This window comes from Pelecanus crispus, chromosome 1, assembly GCF_030463565.1.
Source record: "Pelecanus crispus isolate bPelCri1 chromosome 1, bPelCri1.pri, whole genome shotgun sequence".
Classification (NCBI taxonomy): Eukaryota; Metazoa; Chordata; class Aves; order Pelecaniformes; family Pelecanidae; genus Pelecanus; species Pelecanus crispus.
Window position 1 is genome coordinate 97,873,156 of NC_134643.1, and position 14,587 is coordinate 97,887,742.

The 14,587-nt window shown below is 41.2% G+C and overlaps 1 protein-coding gene across 1 annotated transcript in view; it reads right to left on the reverse strand.

The window, feature by feature from the left end:
• The window catches only part of GRAMD1C (GRAM domain containing 1C), a 54,747-nt gene that overhangs the window by 19,580 nt on the left and 20,580 nt on the right, over positions 1–14,587 (reverse strand). Inside the window, exons 5-9 of the mRNA XM_075710938.1 lie at positions 12,309–12,412; positions 10,438–10,533; positions 9,129–9,209; positions 2,468–2,586; positions 1,181–1,301 (exon numbers count right to left, since the gene is read on the reverse strand). Of these exons, the coding sequence (XP_075567053.1) occupies positions 1,181–1,301; positions 2,468–2,586; positions 9,129–9,209; positions 10,438–10,533; positions 12,309–12,412 (521 nt within the window). The remainder of the gene's footprint in view (positions 1–1,180; positions 1,302–2,467; positions 2,587–9,128; positions 9,210–10,437; positions 10,534–12,308; positions 12,413–14,587) is intronic.

A 14,587-nucleotide genomic window follows, 5' to 3' on the forward strand; every position in this document is an offset into this window, starting at 1 on the left:
CTTGCTTTATACTGCTAGGATTTCCATGACATTACCCATCATCCAATTAACTAAGCTTTTAACATCTGACAAAAATACCAGTATTATTTGCTGGGTATGACTCTCCAGCCATTAACTTGGATTTTGGCAAAACTATTTAAAGCATGCTTAACCTCCAGATCAGTTTTAGCAAGTGACAAAAGCCAGAAGATTTATATGGTAGTAAAAACTATTACAAGCATCTCCTTTCTTCCTTCCACCAATTTTCCAAAGCAGAAACGGCAATTAGGTACCCAGCCCTAGCAAAGTTTCTAAGAAACACTTCAGTGCTTTATTTGCTTTTCCAAGATCTTTCCCTTGGAGTATCTATTAATCAAGAGAAAATGTCTGTAACCTTTCAGGACTACAGCTACACACAGAAGTCCCAGCAACTGTGTTAAGCGCTGTGCACACCTCAGATACCACTACTAATGCGCTTGCCCTCCCAGCCAAGCACATTCCCAAATTCATACAACATCATGAGTGAAGCACTCATGCTTGTTCAGTTGTATTAACCCAAGGCATTAAGGGGAAACCCATCTTTATTATATATCAAGTGTGGTTTTTTTATCTCCTTCCTTCTGAAACATTTCCACAAATCTAAATAAAAAAGGTTTCATATATTCACAGCAGCAGACCAACTGACCTTTGAAGGCAAGGATAACACAGCATAACTACCCTCTAATAAACCTCATGTATAGGAAAGAGAGAAGTATAAGAGGAGATACTTTTTAACAACAAATAGCACAAGCAAGAAAGCATTGGAAGTGAACAAAGGCATTACTTTCATAAAGGCACTTGCATAAAAATGCACATGGTCCCTAGGAAGATGAACAAAACATGGTTAATTTTGTTTTTACATTTTTTACCAAGGCATAAGCCACAGCACTGTAGCCAGGTTATGCAGTGAGTCAGTGACAGGACATTGCTGAAACTCACACCAACAATATTCTCTTAAACAGAAGTTCGTTCATTTCCAAAATAGAGAGATATTCTTGAAACCTGAAGGTATTTATATTAAACTTCTGATGTGAAAGCCTTCTAGACTGCTTCTTTAGAAATTACAATCCCCATGCATTACAGATATATGCTTACAGATATACAAGTTAAGCATATATGCTTATCGGTTACAGATAGTAAGAAAGGCTGTGTCAGCACTTACTCCTGACAACGCGTGGCTATTGAGTGCCTCTCCTTCCATTTGAAGCGTGGGTTCCCGAACTAAACCAATCATTTTAGGTAGGTTTTCATCCCTTTCTCCAGAGTCATCACAAATGCTGGATCTGTCCAAAGCAAAAAGGAAGGTATCTTTGGAGATAGTAAGTGCTGAAAAATCCAAGAAAGCTTCTCATGTGTGATTTTTGCATTCAAACCATGGCTGTTCACCTAGTATTAAAAACTACCAACTCATTCTTCCCACATCCAGCTCGATCTCTCAAGCCATTTTCCTCACCCTAACCACTTCTCAGAAGATTCAGCTTCCAACTATAAGGTTAGTAAAACCAAGTATGGGTGAATCAGACAGAAAGTGAGTGCTCTGGGAAAAAAGGAAACAGAGATAGCTTAGAACAAGTTTGGAAAGAAAATGTTTTAAGGAAGTTTGAGACAAGATTTTTTTTTCCTGCATCCCTTATTCCAGAATTGCAAAGTAGCACATTTTTTACAGGAAAAAACACCCCAGGAAGTGTTTAATAGGACATCTTTTGAAGCTTGCAGTGAACTTAAGATTTTTTTTTTTTTTTCCTAACAAACATACTCAGATAACACAGGATTGAAGAGAGACATAAATTATATTGTTCAGTTTTGTAGAGCCACACTTATTTACATACAGATACAAATATTAGAGCCCCGTTATTAGATTAACGCTGACAGTTCATAAGTTAGTTCACATTTGGTCAAAAAAATCAAGGCAACTGTTTAAAAAAAAAAAAATCCACATACAGTTAGATTCCAGCTTCCTAATTCAAGCTGAGGACAATACAAAAATAAGCTAAGACGTCAGGAGAACAAAGCAAAACAAGTGTTTCAGTCTCCATAGAGGAGAGGAAAAAGTATCTGACCATCATATAGCTCCATTCCATTCAGCCCCTCCATATTGTTGAAAGGCATACAGATCCTAACTAGACACCATCACGAGAAAGCATTGCTGAAAAAGCTGTCTTGCTGATATCCCCAAGCAGATCCAGGGAGAACAAGGTCTTCCTATCTCCCTCCTCTAAGGGGCCTCAGCTGTGCTCCTACTATTTTAGACAATGAACACAATTAAGTTTTCATGCATGCTCAGTTTATGCAGTTCTGTTCTTTGCAGCCTTTTACCATAGGTTTAACCTTTTACTATAGGCTTAACCTTTCTGGTAAGGGTACAGCAGCACTTTGGAAAAAGAATTTCTAAGAAAGAGGACACTGATTCTCCCCGAGTATTTCAATAAGCTGTATAGCCTCTCCTTACCGAGGCTGCCCGTTGTCCTCAGATGATGAGTGGAAGCTCTCCATCTCCTCACTGTTCAGGCCCAGCTCAGAGCCATAGCTCTGGTGCACCAGCTGCCAGAATTCCTGCTTGGTCAGCCTCTGAAAGAAAGCAAGCTAGTCAAGAACTAAGCTATGGGACAGTAAGGCACAGGAGGTAAAACAGTAAGAAGTTTGAATTACGCCACAGCCTTTAAACTCAGTTCTGACAAGGACTGAAAGCATTTAGGTATCACATTTCAAGATTGGATTTCAGCATTTTGGGGAACTGTACTCCTGTCTATTCCATATTCCCAACCCATCACTGTTCAACCAATAACATCAGACATGAGAAAAATTGTTATTTCAAGATAACACACACTTGTAGCCATTACTTGCTTCTTCATGTATCACAAGTGTTTTCACAGGTATCTTCAAGGTAGCTCCCTCTTGAATTTCACTTGATACGGCAGAAGACCAGTAACTAGTAGAGAGCCAGGGACTCCCTCTTTTGTCTTGGACAAACTGCTTAATAGATACATGCCTGTTTCCTCAGGATGCTCAGAGTGCTTTACAAATGGTGAGAGGCTAGCGTTTCAGTCACTACAGCCAGCGGTGTCTAGGTCAGCCAGCTGTCTGCTTTGCCAAGGTGGGACAAGAGGTCCTCGCTTTGGAACAACACCAGAACCCCCTTTTATATAAAATAGTTGCTTTTACCAGCATTACCTTGCCTCATCACTAGCTACTCTTCTCTTTCTCTATAATCTCTCTGTCCTGCTTCTTGAATTCTCACAGCTACTAGGATATATTTAAGTTCTCTCAGATCATCAGGGAAGTCAGGAAGTGAAAGCAGTATGACAAACTCATATCAGCAATGTAAGCAACTAGTTTCAAAGTCCACTTCAGCTGTAAAGGGCTCCCCCCTCAAAAAAAAAAAAAAAAAAAAGGAAATAAGGTTCTGAGCGCAATAGTAGCGATCTTATAAAAAAAAGACACCCCACACTGGAAAATGTGCCTCAGCCACAATCCATATTGATCAAGGGAACAGAACCGTGCTACTGAGGCAGTAACACAAGTACTGCTTACTATTTGCATGAAATGATCACATTAAATACCCGTGCATTATTTAAAGGGCTTTTAAACGATCCTCTCCACCTCCTCGCTCCACCCGCAGCGTGTTACACTACCCGCAATGTCAGCCAGACACCAGAGAGCTGACCCACAGGCAGGAATGTAAACGCGCGCCCACAGACACCCTGGGCGCTCTCCCCCCGGGGCCGCCGCCGCCCGCCCGCTCCCCGCGCCCCGTCCCGCCCGGCGGGCGCCTGCCGCCCCGCACCGCCACCAACCTGGCGCCTCCCGCCGCGCCGCTCCCGGGACACCCCGGCCCCGCCGGCTGCCGCCGCCCGGGCCGCCGCGCTCCCACTTCCTGCTGGGCGGCGGGACCCGGCCGGGGCCGCCCCCCTCCGCCCGCCCGCCCGCCCGGCGGCGGCTCCCGCGAGTGGGGCCGGGGCAGCGCCTTCCCCGGCAGCCGCCGGCGGCCCCGGGGGGAGCGGGGCACTCGCGGGCACCGCCACGGCGCCTGTCCCCGTCGCCAGGGCACCCGCGGGTGTCCCTCTGCCCCCTCGCCCTCGATACGGAACGCCCGCATTGCGTGGCAAGGGAGCCGCTCCCCCGCAAGCGGGGGGGAAGCGTGCGAGGGTCAGGGCCAACCCGGGCCGGCTCAGGACACGCCTGTTCGCGACCACTCTCTAAGAGGGGGGTTTTCCCGCGGGCATTTTCCAACACAACACGGTTTCGGGCTTTTCAGAAAGCGGCTGGCACAAGCATCCTATTGGTAGAGATCAGTTACAAGGTGCTTAAATCCTACCGAGGAGAAAGTAAACATTAAAACAAGACACACATACAAAGCAAGCGCCCTAACAGCTGATGCCAGCCTCCCTCTGCCGTGGGGGTTTGTTCTACAAAACGCGACGCAGTGCTAAACACACACCACGCCTGGGGAAAGTAAGGCAGCTGCACTTCAGAGCAGTAAACTCATAACCACAACCAACTACCTACAGCTGTTCTCATTAAATGGCTAAAAACAAGAGTAGGCATTACATGGTTTCAAAAGACTGAGGTGTATCTTTAGATAGCACGCTTTTCAACCAGAAGTTAAAGGACAGAAACAAAGCCACTTTCACTTCTGTTGCCCAATATTGCCAGTGCCTTTATTTCCACTCACTCAGAAGAAAATAACTGGGAAATAGCTAATGTCGCTAATTAAATTCACTAGCACGTTCTGCATCGCTCTGTGGGCAAATGAGACTGCCCTTGTACAGAGAGCTCAATGGCTTGAGGAAAGCAGAGAAACCAAGCTATGCATTTTAGGAATCTACAAAGCTGTTTCCTGTGGCTTTGTGAAGTCAATGTTACCAACTTCTGCTTCTAAAACAGGATTCTTGCACTCTGTTCAATTATTCCTAGCTCAGCTAGATATAAGAAGTTGTTAATGGTCACAGCCCAAGATCAAACCAGACTTGCTTTATTGTATCAAAAAGGATTAGTTCTGAAGGCAAAAAAGGACACAAATTTTCTGGGCCAGACTTCTGCTTCTGAGAAGAGTGTTTGAGAAGCTCTGAAGCTTGAAAGGCTGAATCTAAGCATGAATTACTTTGCCCACTCGAGGTGATGGTCTATGCTGGGTTTTGCCTCAGTTCTCTTTGTATACAAAAACAAAGGGTACAAGAAGCAGCTAGGACATGTCTTTTTCAATCGGGAGCACAAAACATCAATACTTTGTTTCATGCTAGAAAAAGCAGCACAAGCAATACTACAGAACACCACCGACACAAGCAAAGACACTGATTTTTACCCCCCATGGACAGATGCAGAAATAAGAACAAGACACTCCATACAGGTTTACTCCAGAGACTCCCACCACACTCCCACCAGGCAACTCCGATGCGGAATTCTGTCTGATCACTTGTTCGCAAGGGAAGACAGCAAACTCCCCCTCTAACTGCCCAAACATGAAGCTCGGTATCAACCCAAGCCCTCTTTGATCTCTAAAACAACCCTCATGGCACACAAACGTGCAAATAAACGTCTGTCTCTCACAACCTTCCCTAACAAGCTGCCGGGAAAAGCAGAACTGCTGTCCTAGTAGATGTTTGCCACAAGAAGCCCAGCTCATCAGAAATTCTGGGCCCTTGTCACACCTCTAGACTTACCTGCTACAATGTCTCTGGAGACAGGTGCAAATCTCTACCCAGCAAAGCATAAGAAGAACAATAAGAAAATAAATCCAACTCTAAGGAAGAGGACTCATGGGAATTGAGACCGATTAAGATCTTGTTCCATTAGAAATAAGGAGCGCTGTGTTTGTTTGGGATTTGAATGACCTGCCTAATTAGATTTTAATTTGTTCCTTCTCCCTTAAGCTTCAAGGATATTTGACACCCATAAACTTTAGCAAAATAAGGCAAAAGTATAAATGATATTGCTCTTACTGTCAATAGCAACCATTAGTAAACTTGTTTTACCAGCTGGAAAGTCTGTTGCAAAACAGGAATTTTGGCTGATTTTATAAACTGCTGTATTATTGAAAGCCTCAGTAGATTAGAAGCAGCTATCTGTTTTATCAAGACTGGTGTCATGTCTCTTCCAGACCTACATTAACGACTCCTTATTTTCCATGATGCTTCCCCTTCAACCAGGAGCATTTAAAAAACAATGGCAAGGTAAAAGCCTAAGAGACTCACTCTGAGCACATTTTGTAATAGGAATGGAAAAAAAAAAAAAAAAAAAGTGGAATTTTCCTTGAAAGAATAAAGTCTTTACATTGACATTTTTAAAAAATAGCACAAGAAAGGACCATCTTAAGAGGAAGGTACCCACTGATTCCCAGAGGAGCCAAAGTTGAAGGGTGCCAAGTGCACAGTACTGTACTCCGAGCAAGATCTGGAGAAGCTATGAGGTAGAGATTTACAACTCAGCTAAAGGGACCAGGAGTCCTATCAGAACAGTGACAAAAACTTAGCAGAGAGCATCTTGATGGCCTAAGTAAGCTTAGGCATGGAATAGCATGTAACCATTTACTGTTTTTCTTACAAAATGCAAGATAAACAGCAAGTTGTTTCTAATAGAAAGGCAGACTTTACAGAAGACTACTTGTTCAACTGTCTAGAACACGAGATACTTAAGAAGTACAAGGCAGAATGGCCACAAGATGGAGATCTGGGAAAGGGCATGCTGACCCTACTGAGAAGTTCTGCAGAGGGTGAAACCTTAAGGTGTATCAGGTGAAGCAGATAGGTCACACTTCAGAGGTGAGACCTCGTAACAGGAAACCTATGCCCAGGAAGCACTGAAGAGGCCAGAGTGACCTCTGAAAGTGACCTCTGCACAAACATGATTTGAAGCAAATGCAATTCCAATCCCCTGGATCCCAATCCTGCAAATTTGGGATTATCTACCATCAGGTGGTGCAAACCAGCACTGTGAGAGCTGAATTCAGAGTTATACTTCTGACAACACCAGAAGGACTTTATTTCATAATTTAACAGTTGATATCATCTCCAGGTCTAGCAGATGTACTCCAGATAACTAAATTATCCACAGGCTTTAAAATACGTAGATATTTGCAGAGGAAACATTAAAACCAGCTCCTTTTGGAACTTGTTCCAGAGTGAGATTTGTTTGGGTTTGGGTTTTTTTTTTTTCCTTTTCTTTTTTTCCTTTGGTCACAAGCCTTACAAATTTTGACAAGATCCCTTTGACCACTGAGGCCCAGAAACACCAGGCTTCACATACTCAGGGCATTGCATACTATGCCAGAGCCTCAAACGTATGATATCTCTTTCAAATGTACGCTGTCCCTGCCATGGGGGGTTGGGAAGAAAGCAGTAAAATGGCTTGGATGCATCAGAGGCTTTCTTTTAGCAACAGGTCAGTGGACAGCTGTCAGTGTAGCAGAGTCAGTGGATCCAGCTCTAGCAAAGTCAGTTTCTACCTTCACCTCCTCAGTGCCCCTCTATAGCTTGATCTAGTTTGGTTAAGCAGTAAAGAATCATGAAGCAGGCTGAGGCACAATTCAAACTCATTCTAGCAAAGAATCAGAAGTCACTACCACATTGCAGAAGCAGGAGCTTAACCTAACAGAAATCCTGTTTCAAGAAGTAGCTCCAAACACACCACGTTAAAAAGCCCCACATACTCCTCATGGCAATGCTCCATTTTACAACTGAGAACTTCAAGCAGAAATTTACATAACAGACTTCTTTCAACATACTTCAGTGAGGATGCAAGAAAGCTAATAACAAGATTAGATAGAAAGAATACAGACAGTTCCCAAGCTACTCTGATGTACTGGTCCCTAAAACCTGCTGGCTTAATTCATCCCATCTTGCATGCAGTCAATGCCTTCTACATTCATATCTATCCTTTAGTTACTGCTCTGAAGTGAAAAATTGTTGCTAACGTGACACTCATTTCAGTGGCAAGGAGTAGAAATGCATGGGAAAAACTAATACTGAACAGCACAAAGCTTGTTGCCTCCGTTGCTGCCCCTTGGATAGGTTTGTGTACCTCAATGCCCATACATTCACTCGCCAGCACCACAAACTAGCCAGCTAGGTCAATTACCATTCCTGACAAACTTTGCCAAACAAAAGAAAACAAGTTCAGTTCCAGTTGCACATTCCAGTCAAAAGATGACTTGGTACATTGTGGTTTTTGCAGTGCTACTGCTGGATTCAAGACAAGATGGTTATGAGGTTATGGTTAAATAATATTTGATATGAGGGATAAGAGATTTGCAGGAAACATTAGTTTTGCCTTAAATGGCATGTTCCTTTATTTTCAGCTTTTGTTTGACAAAATGTGCCTCTAATCTGCCCTAAAATTAATCTAACAAAAAACTTGTGTGGGTACTACATATAAGTAGTGCAACAGCTTTAAGCCTTTGGGGACCACTGTAGTGCAGAGTTATATACGGATATTTCCAGTGTTCAACTGCAACTGTGTTGAAATATTTAAACAACGAGAACCATAAACAGGAAGGAATTGGTTTACGAAAAATGCATTACTTAACAGTGGTGTTCTGCAAAACTGTAGGTAATTTTTAGAAAGAAGATTAGCTTAAGTATCCACAAATTGCAATATAAATCAAGCTAACTAGCAGAAGTTGCCAAAATACACTTCCCTATCATACAGCCTGCCTTTGTTGCATTTATTCAAGGTCAGAGGAGTTGTAATGAGTTGGTTGGCAAAGGTTCAGCTAACTTATCTGAGAAGGTGACTTTTGGTTTTTTCCTTAAAAAGAAAAAAGCTTTCATTGCCTTTTTGATCACAAATCAGCCATAGAAAATGTGAAGCAAATGCATGCCAATTTAGTAATATCTGCTTGAGTTGATAGTAAAGAGAAGTATGCAACCTATCTTCAAAGACAAAATGCTCCATCAACAGCAAAGTTGTAGATGGCAGTATGAGAAGGAAAGGATGAGAAGTTTATTTGGGATCTAAAGTACAAGGAGTCAGAGGAATATGAGATAGAATTCTGTGTCAGAAAGGAAAAGCTAACTTCTTAAGGAAAGTCTCTTATCCTCCAAAGACACATCTGCTTACCTTATTAGAAGATTATTTTGTTACTTAACCACAGGTACCAGCACTTACAAGCTTACCTTATCCAGCAACACATTCTGCCATAAGCGGAAGATACTGAGGTAGCTTCTGTCTCTTGCACTGAATGATGTGAAGAAAAACTGCAGGAAAAACAAGGTGCAAAAATCTCACTTGCAGGTATTTTCAAGAAAACCAGAATGCTTTCTTGTATCTTGAATATCCTACAGTTTTCAGCAATGGCATGCTCCTCTTGCACTCAACAAACCTGGGTTCATATTCCTCACACTCCACACTTTTTATCACTTTTAATAAGCAAGAGTTAGTTGCCCAATATCCACATAGTATATAAAGACACTTGTTCTTCTGGGTGTCCAATTGCAACCATTTGTACCTTTGACATAAAGGAAGAGCTCCCCCTCAACTAAATAACACAGTTAAATCTTTCTCCCACTTCTAAATAGGAGGAGGAACAAATCAGAGATGCATATGCCTGCTTCTTACAGGCCATAGCCCTTTCCACCCTTTCACCACATATTCCTTTTGCTAATCTTTTCACATGATAAGATGTGATATTAAAATAATTAAACTAGAAGATCAAATTAGATGCATCATTTGCAGTATTAAAATCTTTCCCATTTGAAAGTTTGTTAGCAGAGAAAGAGGTTTATCTTCCTTGATATTTAAAGTTAATATTTAATAAATTGAGAGGAAACAGCTAAATATGAGGAATCACAGTCCCTTCACAAAGAACAGCTCCAGATTCACCCTGGAAAGCTATTCTCTGTATCCAGCCAAGAATTATTATTTTAGAGGCATTTACAGAAGAATTGTCATGAAGTGTGTTGCACATAAGAACATTCTGCATCATGCTTTTCAGTTTTTCCAAATACACACCCAAAAACTACATTTCCCAGCACATAAAATTGCATGTTCTATGGGTAGATTTCTCTATGACTCAAAACCCATGATATCACAGTCCCCTTGTTTTCAACAATTTTCTTCCAGGGGCACTTGAAATCCAGTGAGATCACAAAAATATCAAACTCAAGGACACACATTCTGTATTTATACCCTGAACTTTCAGTTTTCAAATGACTTTCTTTTGAGAATCAGTGGGACAAAAACTCACTTTCTGGTTACTGCATCAACACTAGTATGGGATTCTGCAATGAAACTAAAGTTGAATTATCAAGCCAATATGCACAGGGACCAAATCACCAAGTCTGTCTTCTAATCCTAATTGCATTTAAAGATTTGACAGAGAAGTTACTTACACAAATTTAAAACTACAACAAGTCCTCCGCCCTGGACACTATCACTTGGAAAAAAAAAAAAAAAAACCAAACATATTTAAATACAGATTTTCACCTTCTCTCCTTTTGTTGCTATTTGTATGGCATTTGGAATGAGCCGAGCAGTCTTCTCCTTTGTCATGAAAGTGATATCCTTCAAGGCAATAGAAATCTAAGTGGAAGCAGATTTAATAAGATATAACTGTTAAGACTAAAAATTTATGAAGTCACAGAACATGCAAGAGGAACTCAAACTAACCCCAAACCTTGGGATCCAATTCAGTTGAGATCACAACGGCAATTACTGTCTCCACTTGCTAACCTTAACAGCAAGCATTCCAAAGTAGAAGCAAGTTAAGATGACTTAAGAGTAATTTCCTCTTCTTTCACACTAGAATTAGGGAAGCAAGTAGTTCTTTCTTCTTTCCTTCCACTCCCCCAGCAACACTAGAGGATTAAGGGCACAATCCCAGCCACTTACAAACCACAGACCTGAAAGCCAACCCCAATCAGTACGCTATACATAAGGCAGGACATAGATCAGATAACAGACTATCTTGTCAATGTCATCTCACAGAAGTCTGCAGTCTAGTCCATTTTCACAGAGGTTTATTTGCAGTCCAGACACTGCAAGGAAATCTTCCTGCTTGGTGTTTGCCTTGCATATTAGTACTTGAAATGTTTCTGTTTAGAAGAGCATGGTCTGACTGGCTGCAACAAGCCGTTTCCACTCAGTCTACCCCTTCCCTTGAAGATAAGGCCACGCTGCTGTTCAGCTTTAGAGAGGAAGAACATACAGTTGGATCTTGCTTTTTCCTGTGTGCGCAGAAGGTCCTCCACTTTCTGTCTGCATCAACAGAGATCGCTAAGGAGATCCCAAAACTTGGCTCTACCATTGTAGCTGATGAGCTCAGATTGAATTAAGATGCTGCTTAAGATATCACTCTGCTAGGCAAGCAGGAAGAAGTTACCAGGATGTATGCTGTTTTGGCTGAAAATAAGTGTTTGCATAGTTTGTATATTCAAGGGTGTAATTTCAAAGGGATTTTTTTTTTTTTTAATCTTAAGTCTAGAATAAGAAACATTCAATCATCAAATCAATCTGAAGAAATTAAGCTTGGTTTTCAGTTAAGCATTTCTACATCCCCTCTTTGCCTTATGTACACAAGCTATTTGTTGTCTCTGTACTTCAGAGCACACATAGTAGAATTTAAGATATTAACTTAAGGTATGAGCAGTCTCACAGCTGCAGAACATTGACACATCTCCATCACCTATTAACTAGGTTACCTTCCCTTTCTCATTCGCTGCCTCATGCTGTTTCTACAGCAGATGCAACAACTGCTTGAATGAAAAATTTTAACTCATTAACCTAATTTGACAGAAATAGAGGGCCAACACTTCACAAATATCTACTTTTGCTCATACCGTTCAAAAGCTACAGACCACAATATAAGAACCTGCAGAGGTAATTTACAGATTCTCTTCAGCTATTCTTAGATGCTAGTATTTACATGCGTGGCTAAACCAAGTTAAGGTTCAATGCTGGGGAGTTCTTGAACAGGGCAACACCATGTACTGTATCATGCTCCTGGTCTTACAGGAGAATATGACATGTTACATCCCTTTATAGAGCAATTCTCTTTGGTAAGGAGGGGTAAATAGTCATCCAGAAATGTAAAGAATCAACTTTAGCATAACTCCTGAACTCCTTCCTATGCTGAATGACTGACTGAGCAGGCTTAATTCAGCGTTCAGATGTCTCCAATGCTACTCTCATTTTAAAGAGCAACAGATCTGCATTTCCACTCAGGGATGCAGGCTCTTTCTTTTCAGTGCAAAGTTATAGCATGAGATTGACAGGATAAGATTTGTTTGAGGGACTCTTATATCCTGATAGTACAGGGCAAAGAAGAGGTGGGGTTCAAGTGAGCTAAGAGATCTTACTGTGGTCTCCCATCGGAAAATGTTGCTGTGGAAACAGAGCCAGTTTTCAGAAAGATACAAGCGTCCTTGCAGCAGGATGTCCTTCTGGAGTGCACAGGCGTAATCTATATAGAGAAAGCAAGAGCAAGTTTACTCACTTATTGCAGCTCAGTTGACCCAAACCTGTTAACTTCAAATGAGATAAGGGTATTGCAATACAAATAAAAAGCTGTTTCTTTCACTCTTCAAAAGTCTGAAGGCAGACTTGTACTGGGTTGCACCCAGACCATTATTCTGGGAACACCCCAATGCCAGAGTTGATGGAAGTCATCTGTGTGAGGACAACACTCCATGTATCGAGCCCCTGTGTATTGTCCTGTATTTTCAGAGGAGAGTTATCACACAAGATCTGGAGTACATGGGAGAAGAATTCATAAGTCAAACTTCAAAGCACCTAAACAGAATACACAAACATTTTATAGTATAACAGATTATACTGTCAACTCCTACATAATGGTAGTTCATATGTTGTAGTAAGATAATAATTTTCCACTAAACAGATCCTATCACTATCTAAAACTATCTGCAGAGTGAGACACTAAAAGGCAGCTTGAAATTATCCAGTTCTTCAGGCAGGGGGTATTTTCAGAAGCTGACTGTCATTTTTATCATGATACTGCCTCTGGCTGAAACATCCCTATTGAGAAACAGATTTCACCTAGAATGCAATTACCCATCATCAGACACCTGCTAATTAAGAACAGGTGCAGAGGGTTTGGTTGCACTTTTCAAAAACCTCTTTGAGAGAGCTTTCATAATTTCAGAGCCTGAAGATTCAAACAAAAGGAATTTTCAGAAGTACTACCGCTAGAAAGTTAAGACAGACGGACCCCTTTTGGAAGCTCCAACCTGAAGAAAGTTACCTTATGTATAGAATGCACCTATTCATGCAGGATGTTAATGATTTTAACTTTAGAGGTATCAAAGAGTTTTGTTATTTTGAAACGCATTGTATCTGGTATTGCCCAAGACAATTTTGTGTACAAGATGAATACAGTTCTTGCTCAAGTACCAAGAGGTTCAGGAGTCCCTCCCCATCCTAACTTCAGGGTAAGTCTACACCTACAGAAGCTTTTATTATTATTTCTAAAATTCTCTTGGGTTTTCCCCTCAAGTAATCAAGTGGAAATAAGGTTTATTGCAACAAGCATGAGGCATGTATGCAAGTCCTTGGAGACATAACTGCAAAAAGAATTACATAAACTTAAAAAAATCCAAACCAATAAGTTGTAAGCACATGTTTGAAGAGAAGTCAGATACCAAAATACTGGGTGAGCAGGGAGCGGGAAGGCAGCAGGAGTTTGAGGTTAAGGACTTGAGGAAAGCATTACCAAGAAGTTTGCATCTGACTTCTATGTTTAGGGCAGGGAAAGGGATTCAGACCTATAAAATCTTGGAGCACTGGGAAGTGATGAGCAACACCATGACCTACCTACACAAAAGAGAATATCAAAGCAAAAGGGAGAGATTAGCATTTCTCCTTCTGAGTTTTCAGATCCCATAACTTAAGATGCTGCTTGTAAACAACATTTTCAGACAAATTAAAGTTAGTGGCACTCCTTTAAACTCCCATTTTGAAAGTCTAAGTAATTTCTCTTTCATTATACGAATTACATTTCATATAATCTTTATATACAATGCTCATTACAGTGGAATAGTTGCTTTTATTTTTAACCGCTAAGTTAAGAACAGGAGCAGATACAGCTCTTTTGAACAGCAGCAAGTAATTGCTACTTTGAGCACTGTAAAGCCTGTGGTAAGTTTCTCTGCATCAAGCAAAGGAAGAGCTCTTTGGTTGGAGGATGCAAAAAGTCCTTCTAAAGGAGCACTGCTTTTTCTGGGGTAAAAAAAAAAGTATACAAAGTAATGACTTTGCTTCTGATGGAGCAGGTGCTACATTGTTGAGATTAACCCATTACTAAATCTTTCTTTAAGTCCTTGGCAGTCTGTTTATTGAAACCATGCTCCATGGCTTTCTACATCAATCTTGTGTAAGGAAAAATATCAAAACAATGCTTTGAAGTAATATCCTTTTCTTCCGTTTTACTTCTGTACCGAACTCAAGTATTTTAAAAATGCAGAAGGCATTTCAGAGGATAACTGCCTCCTTCTGAGGCTGGAAAAGGACGCAGGGATTTAACTGTTTGTGTGCAAGTGAAAGGTCTAATTCCTCTTCCATCACCTGTATGGAACTTGGCATGCTGCATGCAGATACTGACAGCCTCTCAATATTCAGTTCC